Source organism: Patagioenas fasciata, chromosome 13, assembly GCF_037038585.1.
Source record: "Patagioenas fasciata isolate bPatFas1 chromosome 13, bPatFas1.hap1, whole genome shotgun sequence".
In the NCBI taxonomy this organism is placed as follows: domain Eukaryota; kingdom Metazoa; phylum Chordata; class Aves; order Columbiformes; family Columbidae; genus Patagioenas; species Patagioenas fasciata.
The window spans coordinates 9753127-9768905 of record NC_092532.1 but is presented as its reverse complement, the minus strand read 5'-3'; the positions used below and the strand labels follow the sequence as shown (position 1 = coordinate 9768905).

Genomic DNA, 15779 nt, shown 5'->3' with positions numbered 1-15779 from the left:
ATGCCTTGAGGACCCACTCTAAGTTAAAAAAAAAAAAAGATATAAAAAATGCCCATACAAACAATCCCTCCCCAATACCAGCCTGCTGTCAAAATTGCTGAGAGCTGTGCCATAATGCATTTAGTTCATGTCTAAAGGTATAATCAGCAAGGCACATGTGTGAACCTGCCGTTGCAGAAATGCCCCAGAGTTTAGTACCCAAGTCTGAGGCAAGAAAGATACAAAAGAAGAAAAATAATAGTGCTTAACATCCAATTGTGAGAAGATCAGCCAGGAAATTACAAAAGCTGTGCCTCTTTGGGAAATAAAATGTAAAACATCTTAGAGTGTGATACGGGCTCACAGAAGTGCTGATAATAGATTAAACACATGTACTCTACTGTTTTCAACAACCGCTGTTCTTTCCACTGTGTGGTTCCTACGGCTTCCCTTTTCCTTTTCAAGAAAAAACAAAACAAAACAACAAGGCCATTCCTATTTCACTTAAATAGTTCAGGGCACCACGTCTTTTGTATTAGATATTGCGAGATACAGGATCAATTTGGCATCGGACTCCAAACTTTGTAAGGGTACACGTGAAAACTAAGACTTCAGCAGGGAAAGCAGCTTAATATTAAGGAGCATTATCAAGCTTAATATTAAGGACATTAAGTGCTGATTGAAGTGAACACTTCTCAGAACAACTCTGACTTTGCTCCTTTTCCTCTGCTCCTCTCCAACTTCAGCAGGAAGGTGCTGGGACACCAGTCCCCTTAGATTTTGCAGTAAATCTGGTAGATCTCAAGAGGCTGTGAATAAAAGTCTGGCTTGCAAGTGCACGGTGACATTCCCCAATTTAAATCTCTGCTTTCAAGGGCTACTTTTCGCCAGGAGAACGAATGGGAGCAGGGTGCGGGTTGATGTCCCGTTACCTTGCTGTATTCCTCCCAGGAGTTGCTCCAGGTCCAGTAGTGAGCCTTGTAAAGCCCGACTCTCACCGCCATCATCTCGTTGCCACGATAATAGAATATGGGCCTGAGAAAAGAGAGCAAAGCTGCATGAGAAACATCAAGGCAACGGGCTCGGGCAGCCAGTGCCGCAGCAGCCCGGCTGATAAGGGAGACAAACACTTAAATGGCGTCTGGCTTCCGATCCGGCTATCAGGCAGAAACAGGCTGCCTCCTAATAGTCTCCGCTGCAAGGTTTTCAATTAACATTTTTTAAAAGCGTTCATCAAGTTGAGAGCTCACAGGGCGCAAGAATGAAACATTATACGGCTTGCCTGCCAGTGATTGTTAATCCCTGAACTATCAGACCCTGTTATTTCCTATGGTGCACACCGATTTAAACACCAAATGTCTCAGAAATGGCACGTGTGTGTGAAACAAGGATACAGCCCGTGTGACAATCAGTCTCCTCGTGACGGCAGCACCAAGTTATGTGCCGTCAGTGTCATGGGGACAGGGTGGCCAGGGAGGACACCAGATGCTGGCCGGCTCTGGACGCCACCTCAGAAAAACCCCATACAGGAAAACCCAGCAGCTTGATTTTTAACTCCTGCCCATTTTCTTGCCCAAATCCTCCCTTTGCACCATCCAAAACATAGCACTGAAAATTGCAGGTTTTTTTTCCCGGAGGTTTTCTTAATTAAAAATACATTTGAGAAATGCCCTTTGCTCAGAGCATTTGGTTTGCAGCTGTGTACATGCACACTACCCTTGCCCTGGGCATCCCAGCAGCAGTCCTGTGGCTTTCTCCAGCAACACGCTCCTGGTTTTTGAGGGAACAGTAAGAAATTTTACTGAAATGGATTATCTGCAGGAGAGAGGTTTCGTTTGCTGGTGCAGCTCATCACACAAAGACATCAACCTTAGTCAGCTCTTCTGTCCAGTTGGTTCAGGCTGCTGATGAGATCGTTTATCACTGTTTATCACTGTCGGGACAGTACGTACATCTCCGTCTTTCTTTCAGAGATACCACTTGGCAAAAAACTACCCACTCCGGTGATGCCACCTTGAAAAAACAGTCCCTAAATGCAAGATAAGGTTAAAATATCCATGCCTGAATGACAGGAGTGGCCTTAAAGCTCTTCTATTTTAAAATCATTCACTTTTTCCTTTTTAAGCTTGAAAGAGCACAACTGCAGCTCTTAGAAAGTTTTGGGGGGCTATGGAAACAGTGACCTGGACAGGTCTGGGAAAACAACCAACCAACCAACCAACAACAAAAACAAACAACAAACAAAAAACACCAAAAAAGCCCAAACAAAACAAAACAAAATGAACACAAAGAAGGGGAAAAAAGGAAGGAAAAAAAGCTGTGATGCACCTGGAGTGACTGCTATTGTAACACAAACAGCAGCAGTTCCAAGGGGCTGGTGACTGCATTGAAATTCTCTTTTAAGCCAACGAAGCAGCTTCACAAACTTGCAGCAGCAGAGCTGGGCCAGGCTGTGTTTGAGAAACACACAATGTCTCACGGCAGCCGCTGGCCGAGCTCTCAGGTAACGCTGTACACATGCTTCTTGCATTAAAGGGCACAAAAGCAGTTTCATGGAACAAAGCCTTATGTCCAACACAGAAAAAAGTCAAATATGTTTTCCATGCGTATATTTCCTTGCTGTCTCACAGAGAAAGAATATATTTCTTTTCAGATTTCCTGAGCTGGCAAATTCCTTATGAAAATCACAACTACAAGACCTCTCTTGACCCTCAGTCCTCCCAAGGAGGGAGCCAAGGGTGTTTGCTGTCAGATCTCGGTGCCTGTACCTGACAGCACAACTCCGGGCACAGAAACATCCCGGGTCTTTAACCCAAATCTGTTATTGCAAAAGCATCCACAGAAACAGGACCCTGGGGGAGGTGGGTGTCCAGCTCATCCACAACGCCCAGCCTTTACCTCCAGACTCTCTCAAGCCAAGGCTATAAAGACCCAGCATATTCTTGGATGGTTCTGAGTAATAAATAATGTATTCTCCTCTACCCAGGCTCCAGTTCTCAGGCTTTTATCTCTCCTATTGCCATATGTTGTTCCAGGGATCCCTGCTAACCCACTGACATTTACAACTGTCCCCAGACTCCACTGTATGACAACATGTCAGGAAATCCCACGTCCACTTACTCCACGGCGGAATTAACACATAGCGTAAAGCTCTGCTGCTACCCCACCTCCCTGAGCAGGAGCAACGATGCGTTAATTCAGTTTATAGAATATGTCTGTAAACTTGATTTAAAAACTAACCCCAAATTTGGCATTATTTCAGTTTGGAGGTAAAGAGTCGGAGCTCTGGGCTCATAACGAACCTGTCAATTAGCTTGCCCTGCAAGATGGCAGGTAAAAGGTCGATGCCGTCAATCTGTCTGTCACTGGGAGGCTGCAGTCCCGCCAGGGAGAGGCTGGTGGTGAACAGATCCATCACGTTGCCCAGCTGGTGACTGACCTGAAAAACCAAGGAAAATGCATTTGCAAAGAGACCTTCAGTAAAAGCCAAACCGAAACGGGCTGGTTTCCATCCAAGCAGAAGTCTTGCTGCCTGAATCTCCTTCGCTGCTAAGCGTCTTTTGAGAATACCTCCCTTTATGGTGCTGCAGTCACCAGCAAACCTCCTTTTGAAATCATAAAGATGATCCAGATTTCTCCACTTCTAGGGAGCATTTGCATTTTGATCCATTTTTTCATTTTCTTCTCACTTCTCTCGAAGTATCTTCTTTCCAAGAACATGTTTTTGCAAAGTTCAACTTAATTTAACAAATTCCAAATCATTTGTGGATTGAAAAATCAGCACTTAAACCAAGAAAAAAAAGGAGTTCTTGATTTGTTCCTTCTCCAGGTCATCTCTGGAGTCCAGAATACCCTGAGAGAGTCCCAGAAAGCACAGGGATAGATGGATAATAACAAAAAGAGCCTGATGACTTCATCTGCAAACCATTTCCAACAATTCAAGAACTGTAAAGTTGTGGTATTTTTAGTATATATTTTAATAGGGGAGAAAAACATCTGGTTTTGGCTCCAACAGAGATGTGCAAGCTTTTTTTTTTTCTTTTTCCTTTTCCCTTCCTTAATTGGAAGCCATACTTATCTCTCTGGTCTTGATTTGTATTTTAAAAACCTAAAAAGTCTGTTCTGACCGCTTCTTTGTGAATCTTTGCTCCCAGCCTGCTTGTGGTACGCTATGGTTATCTGCTGCAGGATGGTTAATTAGCACAGCGAATCGAAGCAGATACATTCAAATCAAGAGCAAGACCATTTTGCACCAGGATGCACCAGCCCAAGACGCAACATGAAGAGACTTTTCAGCTGTACCACTTGTTTGGAGACAAGAAGCCATCTGATACAAGCCCACATCTGCGAGTACAGAAGCACTTTCTGACTCAAATCCAAGTTCTAGCCTTGCAAATGCCAGTGTGAACATCACGATGCCGGGACCATCAAAGACTTTTTATCTCTGAATCCTCTCTCTACGACAAACAAACCCCCAGCCTGTAAGCTGACACTCATTATTTAAATATGACAACAAATGATAACATGATAAACAAATCTTTGTGAAATGCTGGCTCTAGGAAAAAAAAACTGAAGGGAAAATGCTATTTTTGCTGGGACACTAAGCCTTTTATTAAGAGACTGGGCTGAAAAAAAGCAAACAGTTAAAGGAAGAATTAACAAGTTAAAAGAAGAAATGGGAGAAAGCAACGTTCAGGGAACCGATTACAAGTTTAACATTACAATATCACATTACTTGATTACAGTAATTTCAAATTTTAATGGCTTTCATTCATCAAAAGGTGTTGGCAGGAACACACCATATTAAAGCTGCATGCAAGAATACTTCCACAACTCGCCAGACAAAATCCAAGTGCAAAGTGCTAAGTGCAAGAGGAAGCCTGAGCATGGAAACCCGGCCCAGGAAAGCTGTTGGATGAGTTGACCAAGATCAACAGATCTTGCAGAAGGTCTCAGGCATTTGAGATTGAGCCTTATTCATGGATAGTCCTGCAGCAGACAGCCTGGAAGGGGTCATGCTCAGCCCATTCTTGTGGTAGGGACAGATAGAGAAGAGCCCACAAAGCCCCCACAAAAAGCAAACAGTAAAATCATAGAATCCCAGGTTGGAAGGGAGCACAAGGATCACCTGGTCCAACCTTTCCCGGCACAAGCCCAGTCTAGCCAAGCTGGCCCAGCGCCCTGTCCACCTGAACCTGAAAAATGTCCAGTGCTGGGGAATCCACCACTTCCCTGGGAAGATTATTCCAATGGCTGATTGTTCTCATAGTGTCCATCAGAATCTCCCCAGGAACAACTTGTATGCATTGCCCCTTGTCTTTTCCATGGGACTCCTTGTAAAAAGGGAGTCTCCAGCTGCTTTGGAGCTGCCCTTTAAATACTGGAACATGGTGCTGAGGTGTCCCCTCAGCCCTTGGGTCATGTTGGACCTTCTCCAGCCTGTCCACATCTTTTTGTACAGTGAGGACCACAACTGAACACAGGATTCCAGCTGGGGTCTGACAAGTACTGAGTAGAGCAGGATAATGACATGAAGTTCCCTTTCTGCATGGAGACAAGGCTGGGGAACTTTCCTGTGGAAAAGGAAACAGCACTGAGCCCTCCCACAGGGTAACCCTGAGTCTTGCTCTCCCTGGGGCCATTTGGCAAACGCAGACCTGGGGAAAACCAAAGCTGGCTGTGTCATGCAGGAGATGAGCTGTGGCAGACAGTGCTGTGCGTGCCTTGGACCGGCCCCTTGCATGGGCTCTCCTCTGGTCTCTCAAAAAGGACTGACATTAAAAAAATAACCCAAACAACAGTACACGTTAAAAAAAAAAAAATCCAACCCAAACCATCAGCTCACACCTTAGAGCTGGACAGCCTCATGAACTGGTGCTGGGAGTGCTGTGCTCCCCCTGAAGTCAAAGCAGATTACAAGTGCTCGGCACCTCAGCAAAGATGCTCGGCCCCCCAGGCGCACCTTTGGAGAGCAGAACAGCATCTGCAGAGCTCGGGGAATAAAGAGAAGATCTGGCCCACGGCTGCACCCCAAACACTGCTACATCAGGAATGGGTGGGCAAACCGGTGGCTGAGACTTTCTGTAATTAAACCTCTCGCAATTTATAACACAAATCCAAAGTCCCTCTTCTTGTTGTCGCTCCATTCCCTCGCCTCAACCTTTTGATATCAGGCTGCAAGAGGCAACCACTGACCTGAGACTTGCGTCTCTAATATCACCTAATTTATACTCCGCTTTGTGACAATCCTGTGGGGCCACCATGGTCTTCTTGTGCTGGCCCTTATTAACCATAACCAGATGTAGACGACTCTCTTTAATCATCCCATTACGTTTCTGGTCTCAGACAACATTTTTTCCATGAAGCAGAGAAAACTTCTTAAGAAAATTAAATGCCCATGCCACAGCCACTTGGATTTATCTGTGCTCTGCAGCACCACATTGAAGAAGGGAAAAAAAAAAAAGGTTAATATTTATATAAAACTTTGAAGTATTTTCAGAGAAAAAAATAAAAAAAACCTACCATTTTCTCCTGTCAACAGTGCTCTTTCATTCTAGTTGCCTTTCCCATTTTTTTTTTTAAGAGAAGAAAAAGAAAAATCCAGTGAGGGCAACAGCCCAGAGAAAATAAATAATATATAAAAAAGAGTGAGATCAGATATTGCTCGTATCAGTGAGAAACAGCCGGTATTACGCACGTAAGAACGGATTTTTCCCCCCTCCTCCCCCCCTTCTTTTTAATAAACTCTCAGTATACACATAACGTCTTTAAGAAAATGAAATCCTTTTGCTGTGGGCCACGTCGCTAGAAGAAATAGTCACCACTGCTGTTATCAGTGCTTTCAAGCTTTAACTCTGAATCAAAGGCGACAATTAATAAAGTCGCCCCCGCCAGGAATGGAAAGGAGGAAAGCTAAATATTTGAAACTGGGTGAACAAATGTCAGGGTGTTTTTAAATAAAATCCTTTTACAGTTATCACAGCGAGCAGACCTGATATCCCTGTCTAATTCAATTTCAATTTGCGCCCCATGGGAGATAGTGAAGAAAAGGTTGCAATGCTGTCTTTGGGTTGATATGTTCTTTTCTCCTTCAGAAAGCAGGCACGAGAGAGGCAGGGGAGGAGGGTGAGGGGAGGATGCAAATACCAACAGAATATGATTTTTTTTTTATTTTTTTTTCCAGCTGGATCCTTCCAGAAGGCAGATGTGATGTGGGGAATGTTGAAATGCTGATTTGTTGTGAATTCACCTGGAAAACATAGCTGAGGAGGAAACTGCAGAAAGGCTGTTTGTGTGTGAATAAATATTCCTGATGGGGGACCAGAATGAACTGAATGTTGATGCCAAAAGCAAGATGAGCTCCCGAGGCAGCCCGCTCCCCCAAAAAACTACAAATCAGCTGACTGCACCAATTCTCCAAACCTCTATCAATGTCCTGTTGAGTGTTCACAACCCTGTCACCTACCTTCTTTTGTTTAAATAAAAAGGTCCTCCTTTCTTTAAGCACACAAATGTACCCTTTAATAGAAACAAAAAAACCCCAGTCCTATGTATCAATAAGATGTTAATAAACTGCTAGATCCCAGCAGTGGGATGAGCTTTTCACCCAGTAACTGGATTTTACTGGCCAAAAACACCAGCTCTTTTTCTGGCTGCGGCTGAAGTGGTCGCTGGCCCCTTTGCCTGCTTCTTGAAACGTTCTCGGCTGGGAAGGAACAACCGTTGCACTGGGAGCAACCCCGGTGCAAGCAGGAGGAGCTGACCCTTCAGCTTTGTGCTCCCAAGCCTTTGTTTTCTTCAGCTCTTTTGCAAAGAAAGAGTAACAAGAGGCTTTGAAGCAGTTTTCCCACATTTTCCAGCTACTTGGACTACACAGGACTTAGGCTGACTAGTTTAAACTTGCAGTCAAGAAGACATTGAAGCTACAGACTCTGGAAGATAGAGAAAAGAAGCCAAAGAGGTACGAGAAAATACATGTCTCTTTACTTACACCAGGTAATTACAAAGCAATAACTACAGGCACCCTACAGGCCAACACAGCATGAGCTGTATGACACAGAAGCAAAGCCAAACCTCTCACCTGCGGTCAGTGCTGCTGCGGGTACCAGTGCTGGAGCCTCGATGGCAAGAACACAAGCAGAAAAGACATATAAGTAGCTGTCACATATAGACGTATCAGTAGCATCACACGGGATCTACCTCAGAATAAAGCAGCCTGTCCTGGGGACAGCCAGCTTCTTGAGGTACCCAAGAGAACATCTGGGAGCAGAACACCTGCACATGCAGATGTTTGGCAGGCAGCATCGTGCGATGGAGCCCAGGATAGGAAGGATTTAAAGTTAAGCATGTGCTCAAGCACCAAGGATGAGATCAGCAGTGGTGGAGGAGTGGATTTTCGGGTACGGACCTGCCCGATTAACCTTAAGCTGAGCATGCATGGGCCTGGGACAGCACGGCGTCGCCCAGTTCCCCCGCCTGCATAAACACAGGAACCCTGCACAGAAATGCCTGTTCACAGAATTCAAACAGCAGCTGCAAGTGTGGACTCAAGCCGGAAACCATGCGGCTCCTCGGGCTACCAAGAACGGTTTGCACCACATACAGTCACCGCTGCGCTACGTGCAGACTACCTGTGCGAGGGGTACAGCCAGCTACAGGCAGAAAATGAGCAGATTTCTCTGCTCATGTTCTTAATTATCCTCAGAGTTACTACAATGGAAAGAATTTTTAAATTTGGTATTTACTTGTCCCCATTTATAACGCATGTTTACTTTTAGCACATTATTTTGTTTGGACATGCAAAACAAAGCAGTCAGCTTCAGCTTCATGTTCTCGTATGCTGGCTCAAGGCTGTTGTACTTGGCTTGTAAAGGCTTTATGGAAATGTTTAAATTTAAACAAAAAGACTGTTTTCATTTAAAATTAAAAAAATAATAGCACATCCCTAGTAGGTTTTGTGAACTCTTTAAAAATGATGAAACCAAACGACTCTCCTGCCCTCGGCTGCAGATCTAAGCCATCTGATGGCTTCCTCCTAAATGTAAATGACAAATTATCATTATCCTGACTCAATTAAACCACCAAAAAGGAATGCGGCTTAGAAAAATGTTTTATTTATGAATAGTTTGCAGTCTTAAGCAAAGTGCTCAGTTAACGAAGTATCACTTTCTTCAGGGATGAGAGATGCTCAGAAAGGGGAGGGAATCTGTATTATTTACTGTGAACCCTGCCTGCAGAAGAATTGATTGCATCTTTCTTTAATGAGAACTGGGACAGGAAAGGCTGGTAGTGCCACCAGAGGATTATTTTCAAGTGATCATATCTGAATTTGTGTGCGGGCAGGAAAGAGCAATAGTCTGGTATCTAGAACTCCCCAAGTGGAATTTTTATCAAATAGCAAAGCAGGAGCCATGAGGGTCAAACCACTTGATACTTGAGGGCACAGAGAGCATGTGGGCAGCACACTCCTGCTCTGGACTGGGACACATGTTAGCAAAATGGTTTTATGCTCCAGTTTGTTCAAACACACAACCCACTAAAAATACTGTGGTCCAAAAGACTAAAGGGTTTAAATAGAGCAGGAAGACATGAAGGCCAGACCGCCAGCGCTCACAGAAGTGTTGATCATAGACACTCTAGATGCCAATTTGCAATAATGAACGGGAACGGCATCATTCTGTAGGGGTAGCACTCAGCTCCTTATTTAGACGAGCATCTGGACTGACACACTGGGCATGTTAAAAGTCTGATCCAAAGCCTGAACTTGGCAAGAACCACTCCATTCAGCTCAGGCCACTTAAGACCAATCTGAATTGTTAAAAGCAGATACTCACCCCTCCTGCAGGTATATGTCCGGGCCACCAGGCGATAGCCGGCTCTCTCATGCCACCTTCAAAGGTGGTTTGTTTGCCACACAGAAAAGGACCATTGCTTCCTCCTAGAGAGAGTAAAGAAGGCATAAAAACTGTGATATGCTGATATCATATTTGAAAGGGACACTGTCAACAGGAAATTTTTAGGCTAGTTTCAAATTAATTTTAATTTCTGCATGAATCCTTCAAATAACATGTCCAGAGGTATTCCAGGGATTTGTTTGTTTGTTTGTCTTTGTTTTTTAAATATCCTTTCATAATGAAATTTTAGGAGTGTTTTTTCAGCATGGGGAAAAAGTGACAGTTAAACACAGCTTGCTATCAACCAAAGAAAAAACAAACAAACAGAAAATACTCCACTGGCATTTTCCTTCCCTTTAAGGATGTTAATTGCTCTTTGTAACTAAAGGAAATCTGGCCTTTTCAGGTAGAAATAGTACTTTCTTTCATAGTCCTTTTAAAGTACCAGAGGCAGTATTAGATAGATACGAGAATGAGAAAAATGATCAAGCATTCCCTGGATGATCAATCTCAGAGACAGCAAGTGCTTTGCAGGAATACCTGGGTTTTTAACCCAGCCTTTTAGCTAAGGTTACTGAAGAGCAAACAGGGAAGCCCTGTGACTGATTCCAGGTCACACAGACTCAAACACAGTGGCTCAGCTGAAATCAGAACTCAGGAGACTCCCTGCTCTGTGGTCCAACAACCACAAGCCTGCCTCCAAACAGAAGAGAGTGGCTTATAAAATCAATTTGCAGTGTCTCTGTTTGAGAGAAACAATCATTTAAACAAAAGAAAACTTGCAAAGTAACAAAAATACTTTTTTTTTCCTCGCTGTTTTTCATGAGAGCTGAAGAAGGAAGGACTCTTGAACTCTCTGTAATTACTCACAAATTCAATTATGTCTTTGGCAGTTGGAGAGTAAACACCCTGCTAAATTGCCTGGTCCTGAATACATTTAAAAATATTCACCCTCTGACAGTGGAGCACAAAGTGGAAATGCACACAGGTGAACAGCCCCGCTGCGTTGAGCCAAAGCTTCATTTAACCAAGGGAAATTTCCTCCAACAGCGACCAGAAATAACAAACTCAAGCTAACGCTAAACGTAAATGGTTTGCACTTTGAGGCTTCTCCGAACTGCATGAAGGAAAAATCCCAGGTACAGGTCTCTTTCCCCCTCAGACATGGGGGTTTAAGCCTTGATTTCACAATCCAAGCCCAGGTTTGTTCATCTAAGACTCACCTTGTTTAGGAGCTGAAATGAGAGCAGCCCCATTATCAGAGGTGAAAAACACAAAAGTGTTGTTGCTGATCCCCAGCTTCTGAAGATGTTTCAGGATTTTTCCAATGCTATCATCAATTTCCCGCACAGCATCCCCATATCTGAGGCAAAAGTGGATGCAAAACATTAAAGGCAGCAAAAGAAGAAAAGTGTCACACAGCATAAAACACGTTGCAATTGGCCACAACGCTTTTAGTGGATGTCATTCAGACCTGTGCTGCAGAAATACTTTTCTTATGCATAAGGTACTGAATAAAGTTTTCCACTGTCACTGCAAAACCTGTGTCTCCTACCTGCAGAGAGCAACCTCTCTTGGCTATTAAGAGTCAAAATTTGTTCAAATGCTAGCCACTCATGGACAGAGACCAGCAACTAATATAAACTTAGCTATAAAGTTCTTAAATGGTGGCAAAGCAGTAGACTTGAAGCTAATAACATGGTTTTCTTATGGGTGCTGGTTTGAAACTGCCCTCTCAGAAGCAAGGCTCACAGTATCAACAGAGCTCTCTGCTTCCTGTAAAATGTGGTTTTCATGCATGCTTTTCTACTTGCTGGTCTGGTTTATAGGCTTTTAAAACAGGCATTCATCACACAAAGGCCTTCCAAAAAAATCATCTGTGCCACATTCTGCACTTCATTACTCACACGACTGGCAAAGGAGCTTAGACTCCCTCTTCTCCCCCATTTCAGTCACATGATCTTCATTTCAGATTATAGCAAAATTATAAAAGAACAATCCAAGCAAATTTCACACTAACTAATGTATTTCAGCACACATATACACTTTTTGAGAAATTATCTATATGCTTGGATCTAATAAACATTGCTTAGGTTTTCTGTTTCTGCAGCACAAGGTATTAATTTTAAAAAACCCAACAAAACCAACACCCACAAACCCAAGACTTACAGTCCTCTCTGACTAGTGCCCAGGAACTGTTTGGAGGCATAAACAGGAGCATGGGTAGCATCAACTGCCCAATATAAAAAGAATGGCTGCTGGCTGGCCTGCTGCTTGCTAATAAAATCGAGAGCTTCCTGTAAACAGCAATAAAAAGGAGTTTAACAGAATCGTTCTGTCATCTAAATCTCTCCAAAAAAAAATACGGTCACTGTGGCTTAGAAACCAGAATTAAAATGAAAGTACCTGCAGGTAGATCTGAGTCAAGTTGGCTTCACCTGTCTTCAGATCAATTTTGAAATCTTCATAATATCTGAAGATAAAATGAATCAGAGAGAAAAACTAATCAATCCTAAGGAATAAACAACATTAAAAGGCTTCCCTCTCCCCCTCATTACACAAGCGGGTCACTGTTGCTACTCCACAAATTCTCTTCAGTTATTAAAAAGAATGTTACCATGGTTTTTTCTTATGGGAGAAAGCAGTGAAAGGGCTAGATCCCAATGAATGACTGCAAGATTTGGACAAATCTGAGCCACCAACTCTTCCCTGTTAAGCTGTTAGAATAACGGCAGTATGCTTAAAGATCTGAGGCCACTACTCCTTCAACAGAGAGCTGTTTGATGTGTAAGATTTGCAGAAATACACAACAACTTTCAGTGAAACAGAGCAATCCCAGAATCAGAACTTGGGTTGCTTGGGAAATGTTATATTAGAAATATCTTAAGACAGCAGTTAAGCAAAGAAGGGCAGGGGACAGTCCTCAGGAGAATAACAACAAGTGAAATAAGATGATACCAGATTTGAAAGTGAATGGACAAGAATAGCACAAGCTGGAGATCTGGAGCATAGAATGTTTTTTCCACACAAGGCTTTCCCTTAATTCTGTCTTAGCTCCAATGGAAACCACCACCCAGGCCTTGCAAGGCTGGATATTGGCCATCCCCAGACTAGAGGGAAAGTCCTGTTCAAAAGTGTAAGGGTAAAGCGAGAGATGAGATCCTGGCACAGGATACTGCAGCATCCAGAAATACGAGTGGATTTAGAAAAGAGACGAGACTAGTTCATGGAGGTTAAGTCAGTGGCTATTAAAGAACTGGACACAACCTTCAGTTTAGGAAGGCGGACAACCACACAAGAGAAGGATCATGTCAGCAGGGAAAGCAAAGAAAATAACATTACCAGGCAAGTAGGTGAATTACCTGCCAATCATTTCCCAGTCCCTATACAGGGGGATATTGGGGAGTGCTCTGTTATCAAAAGGTCCAAAATGGCAGTTCGGGGATCCAAACCATTCATCAAACCCGTGTTTAAGGGGGTGGAACTGGGGCCTGTGACCCAGATGCCTAGGAACAAAAGAAACAGATGAGTTAAAATCCTACTGCAAAGAAGCAAATAATAATCTCATCAGAATGGCATGCAAAAAAACAATATTTGCCTAAGAAGAAGAAGTTCAAGCATTTTAATCAAATAAATGACTGCAGAGCATTGTGCCACTGGTGTCTTCTCTCATGCTGTCCCAATGATCTGAACTGAGGGACTGTATTGCCCAAAGCCATTGCAAAGACACACGTAATGTTTTACTTAAGGATTCTGTTCTATGACAAGTCACTTTTATATCAATAAGCTGTAAAATGAAATGTACCATTACATCTGCATCCCCTTTATGGAGTATACATGCTGCTAAAATGGTACAAAGAGACCTGAATGTAAATGAGAATGAGTTCTGTACGTGCACACATGAACATAAAACACATTAAGCTGCTCCTGCTGACAACTCCATTCTACCATGCAGCTCGAAAATTCTCCATCCTTAACTTCAACATGAAGCTCCTCTCTAACCTCCAACTTCTGTACTGCAAATTCTCCTTTTCCTTCCTTTATCCTATCTTGAATATATAGAATACACATCCTCTCCCAGTCTCTTTTAAAGATAATCATCATTCCAATCATGGTCACATCTCAGGGATTTAACTTAAACTGCAAGTCTGACCTGTAGGATTCTATCCTCATTTATATACCAAATAATTCAAAGCTGTTCCTGGCTGTTTCTAACCTAGGAGACATGAAAAAATACTTTCATTCTAAGAAAGTCCTAAGAGAACTTAGAGAGGAAGAGACTTGAAAAAGGTATCAAATAATTACTGAGATGCAACACAAAAACTAGACAGATATTTAATTAAATGTAACAAATTCTAAAATGGTCATAGAAAACACTTGACTTGCAAACATGTCATTAAACTATGGAACTTCCTGTCACAGGACAGCCTGAAGAGTTTTAAAAAGAGATGTTGAAAGGATATAAAAATCTTCTGCTGGAAAACTTTAAAAATCTTTCAAAGCCCTAAAATGCTGTGCTTAGCTAGCATGAGACTCCAACTGAACTCCTGCACTTGGCATTTCTTTACACCTCATGGCGTGCACAAACGAGAGGCCACTGCTGTTTGGCATCCCGACCCAGTCCTGCCCAGGATCATGGTTTTGGGTGCACAGTGACAGCACCCTGCACACCCATATTTAATCTCCTTCCTGCTAGCAGCCGTGGCTCCTTCCAGATTTGCTGGTTTCCAAACAACTGCCTGGAACCAATCTGTATTGACGTTGTTTATTTCTTTTCCCTGAGTGTATGAATTTACATTTATTAGCACTGAACTGCATCTTACTGCATTCAGCCCACTGATCTGATTCTTCACGGCCACTCTGCTGCTTGGATTTGCAGTAATAAATAATTCGCTGTCTCAGGTTAGTTTGCTTGCTTTCCAGTTTCAGCAGCACTGGTGAATCTCACCACAATCCCATCTCATTCTTTAACTTGTTAATGAAACTGTTAAATAAAATGTATTCTATTATTTTCCTAAATGGTGTCCTCCTGATACTTCTCCTGTCCGAAGTCTCTTCATTAACAATTACTCTGTTAACCAAGCAGTCCTCCTCTGCTGTCTATGTAGTTTTGAAGTTGCTATTTATACATTTATTTATTGCAGCACTGTTCCAAACTGTGAATCAACTGTTCAGACATCCTCAGACCCCACGGGATTCCATTACAGCTCACAAGTGCATTTGAAATTCAAATGTTACAAATGCACCAGTTTCCATATTACACTAGTAATTCCACCGCGCTTGTTTGATCCAAGTACCTTTTGGGCTTTTCCCTTGATTCTTTTCAGACAGTGCAAAACATTGTTTTTTCATAAGTTCTTCTGTATCCTCTACAAAGATTATACCATCCTTTCATGCAAGTCCATAAGGTCAAAAGACGATATCCACAGAGTGCTGGATCAGCCCTCTACATCTTTTAAAACACCTGGTATCAACCATCCTGATAAGTCTACCCCTACCCACCCAGACCTTCTGCACTCGACAAACAATCTTCAGCATAGCCCTGGAGATGTCTGCATCTCTATTTTTATATCACACACTTCAACCCCCCCAAAAAAACCCAGCTTTCATGATCAAATCCACTCTGTCAACAAAAAACCCCCCAACATAAAGCAGGGGCCAAAGATAAAAAGCATGTAGGTGCTGGAGGCAAGTTCCAACAGAACATCTTGGTGTTTTTTTATTAAATTAAGTAGTGTGATACATGGATGAAAGCACAAACTGTTGAAGAGCTTAGAAATATATATATACACACACACATGAAAACCCCTTCAACTCTTTGTATGAGATAGATGTATGTACTTGTAATGGTAACACTCAGTTCAGCAATTGATCACAGCAGGGGGGAAGATCCACCACAGATATCAA

General features: G+C 42.8%; 1 protein-coding gene across 1 annotated transcript in view; it reads right to left on the bottom strand.

The window, feature by feature from the left end:
• GALNS (galactosamine (N-acetyl)-6-sulfatase) overlaps positions 1-15779 on the bottom strand; it is a 46071-nt gene that overhangs the window by 23897 nt on the left and 6395 nt on the right. Inside the window, exons 5-11 of the mRNA XM_065848096.2 lie at positions 13235-13378; positions 12279-12345; positions 12042-12169; positions 11096-11235; positions 9813-9916; positions 3282-3418; positions 912-1014 (exon numbers count right to left, since the gene is read on the bottom strand). Of these exons, the coding sequence (XP_065704168.1) occupies positions 912-1014; positions 3282-3418; positions 9813-9916; positions 11096-11235; positions 12042-12169; positions 12279-12345; positions 13235-13378 (823 nt within the window). The remainder of the gene's footprint in view (positions 1-911; positions 1015-3281; positions 3419-9812; positions 9917-11095; positions 11236-12041; positions 12170-12278; positions 12346-13234; positions 13379-15779) is intronic.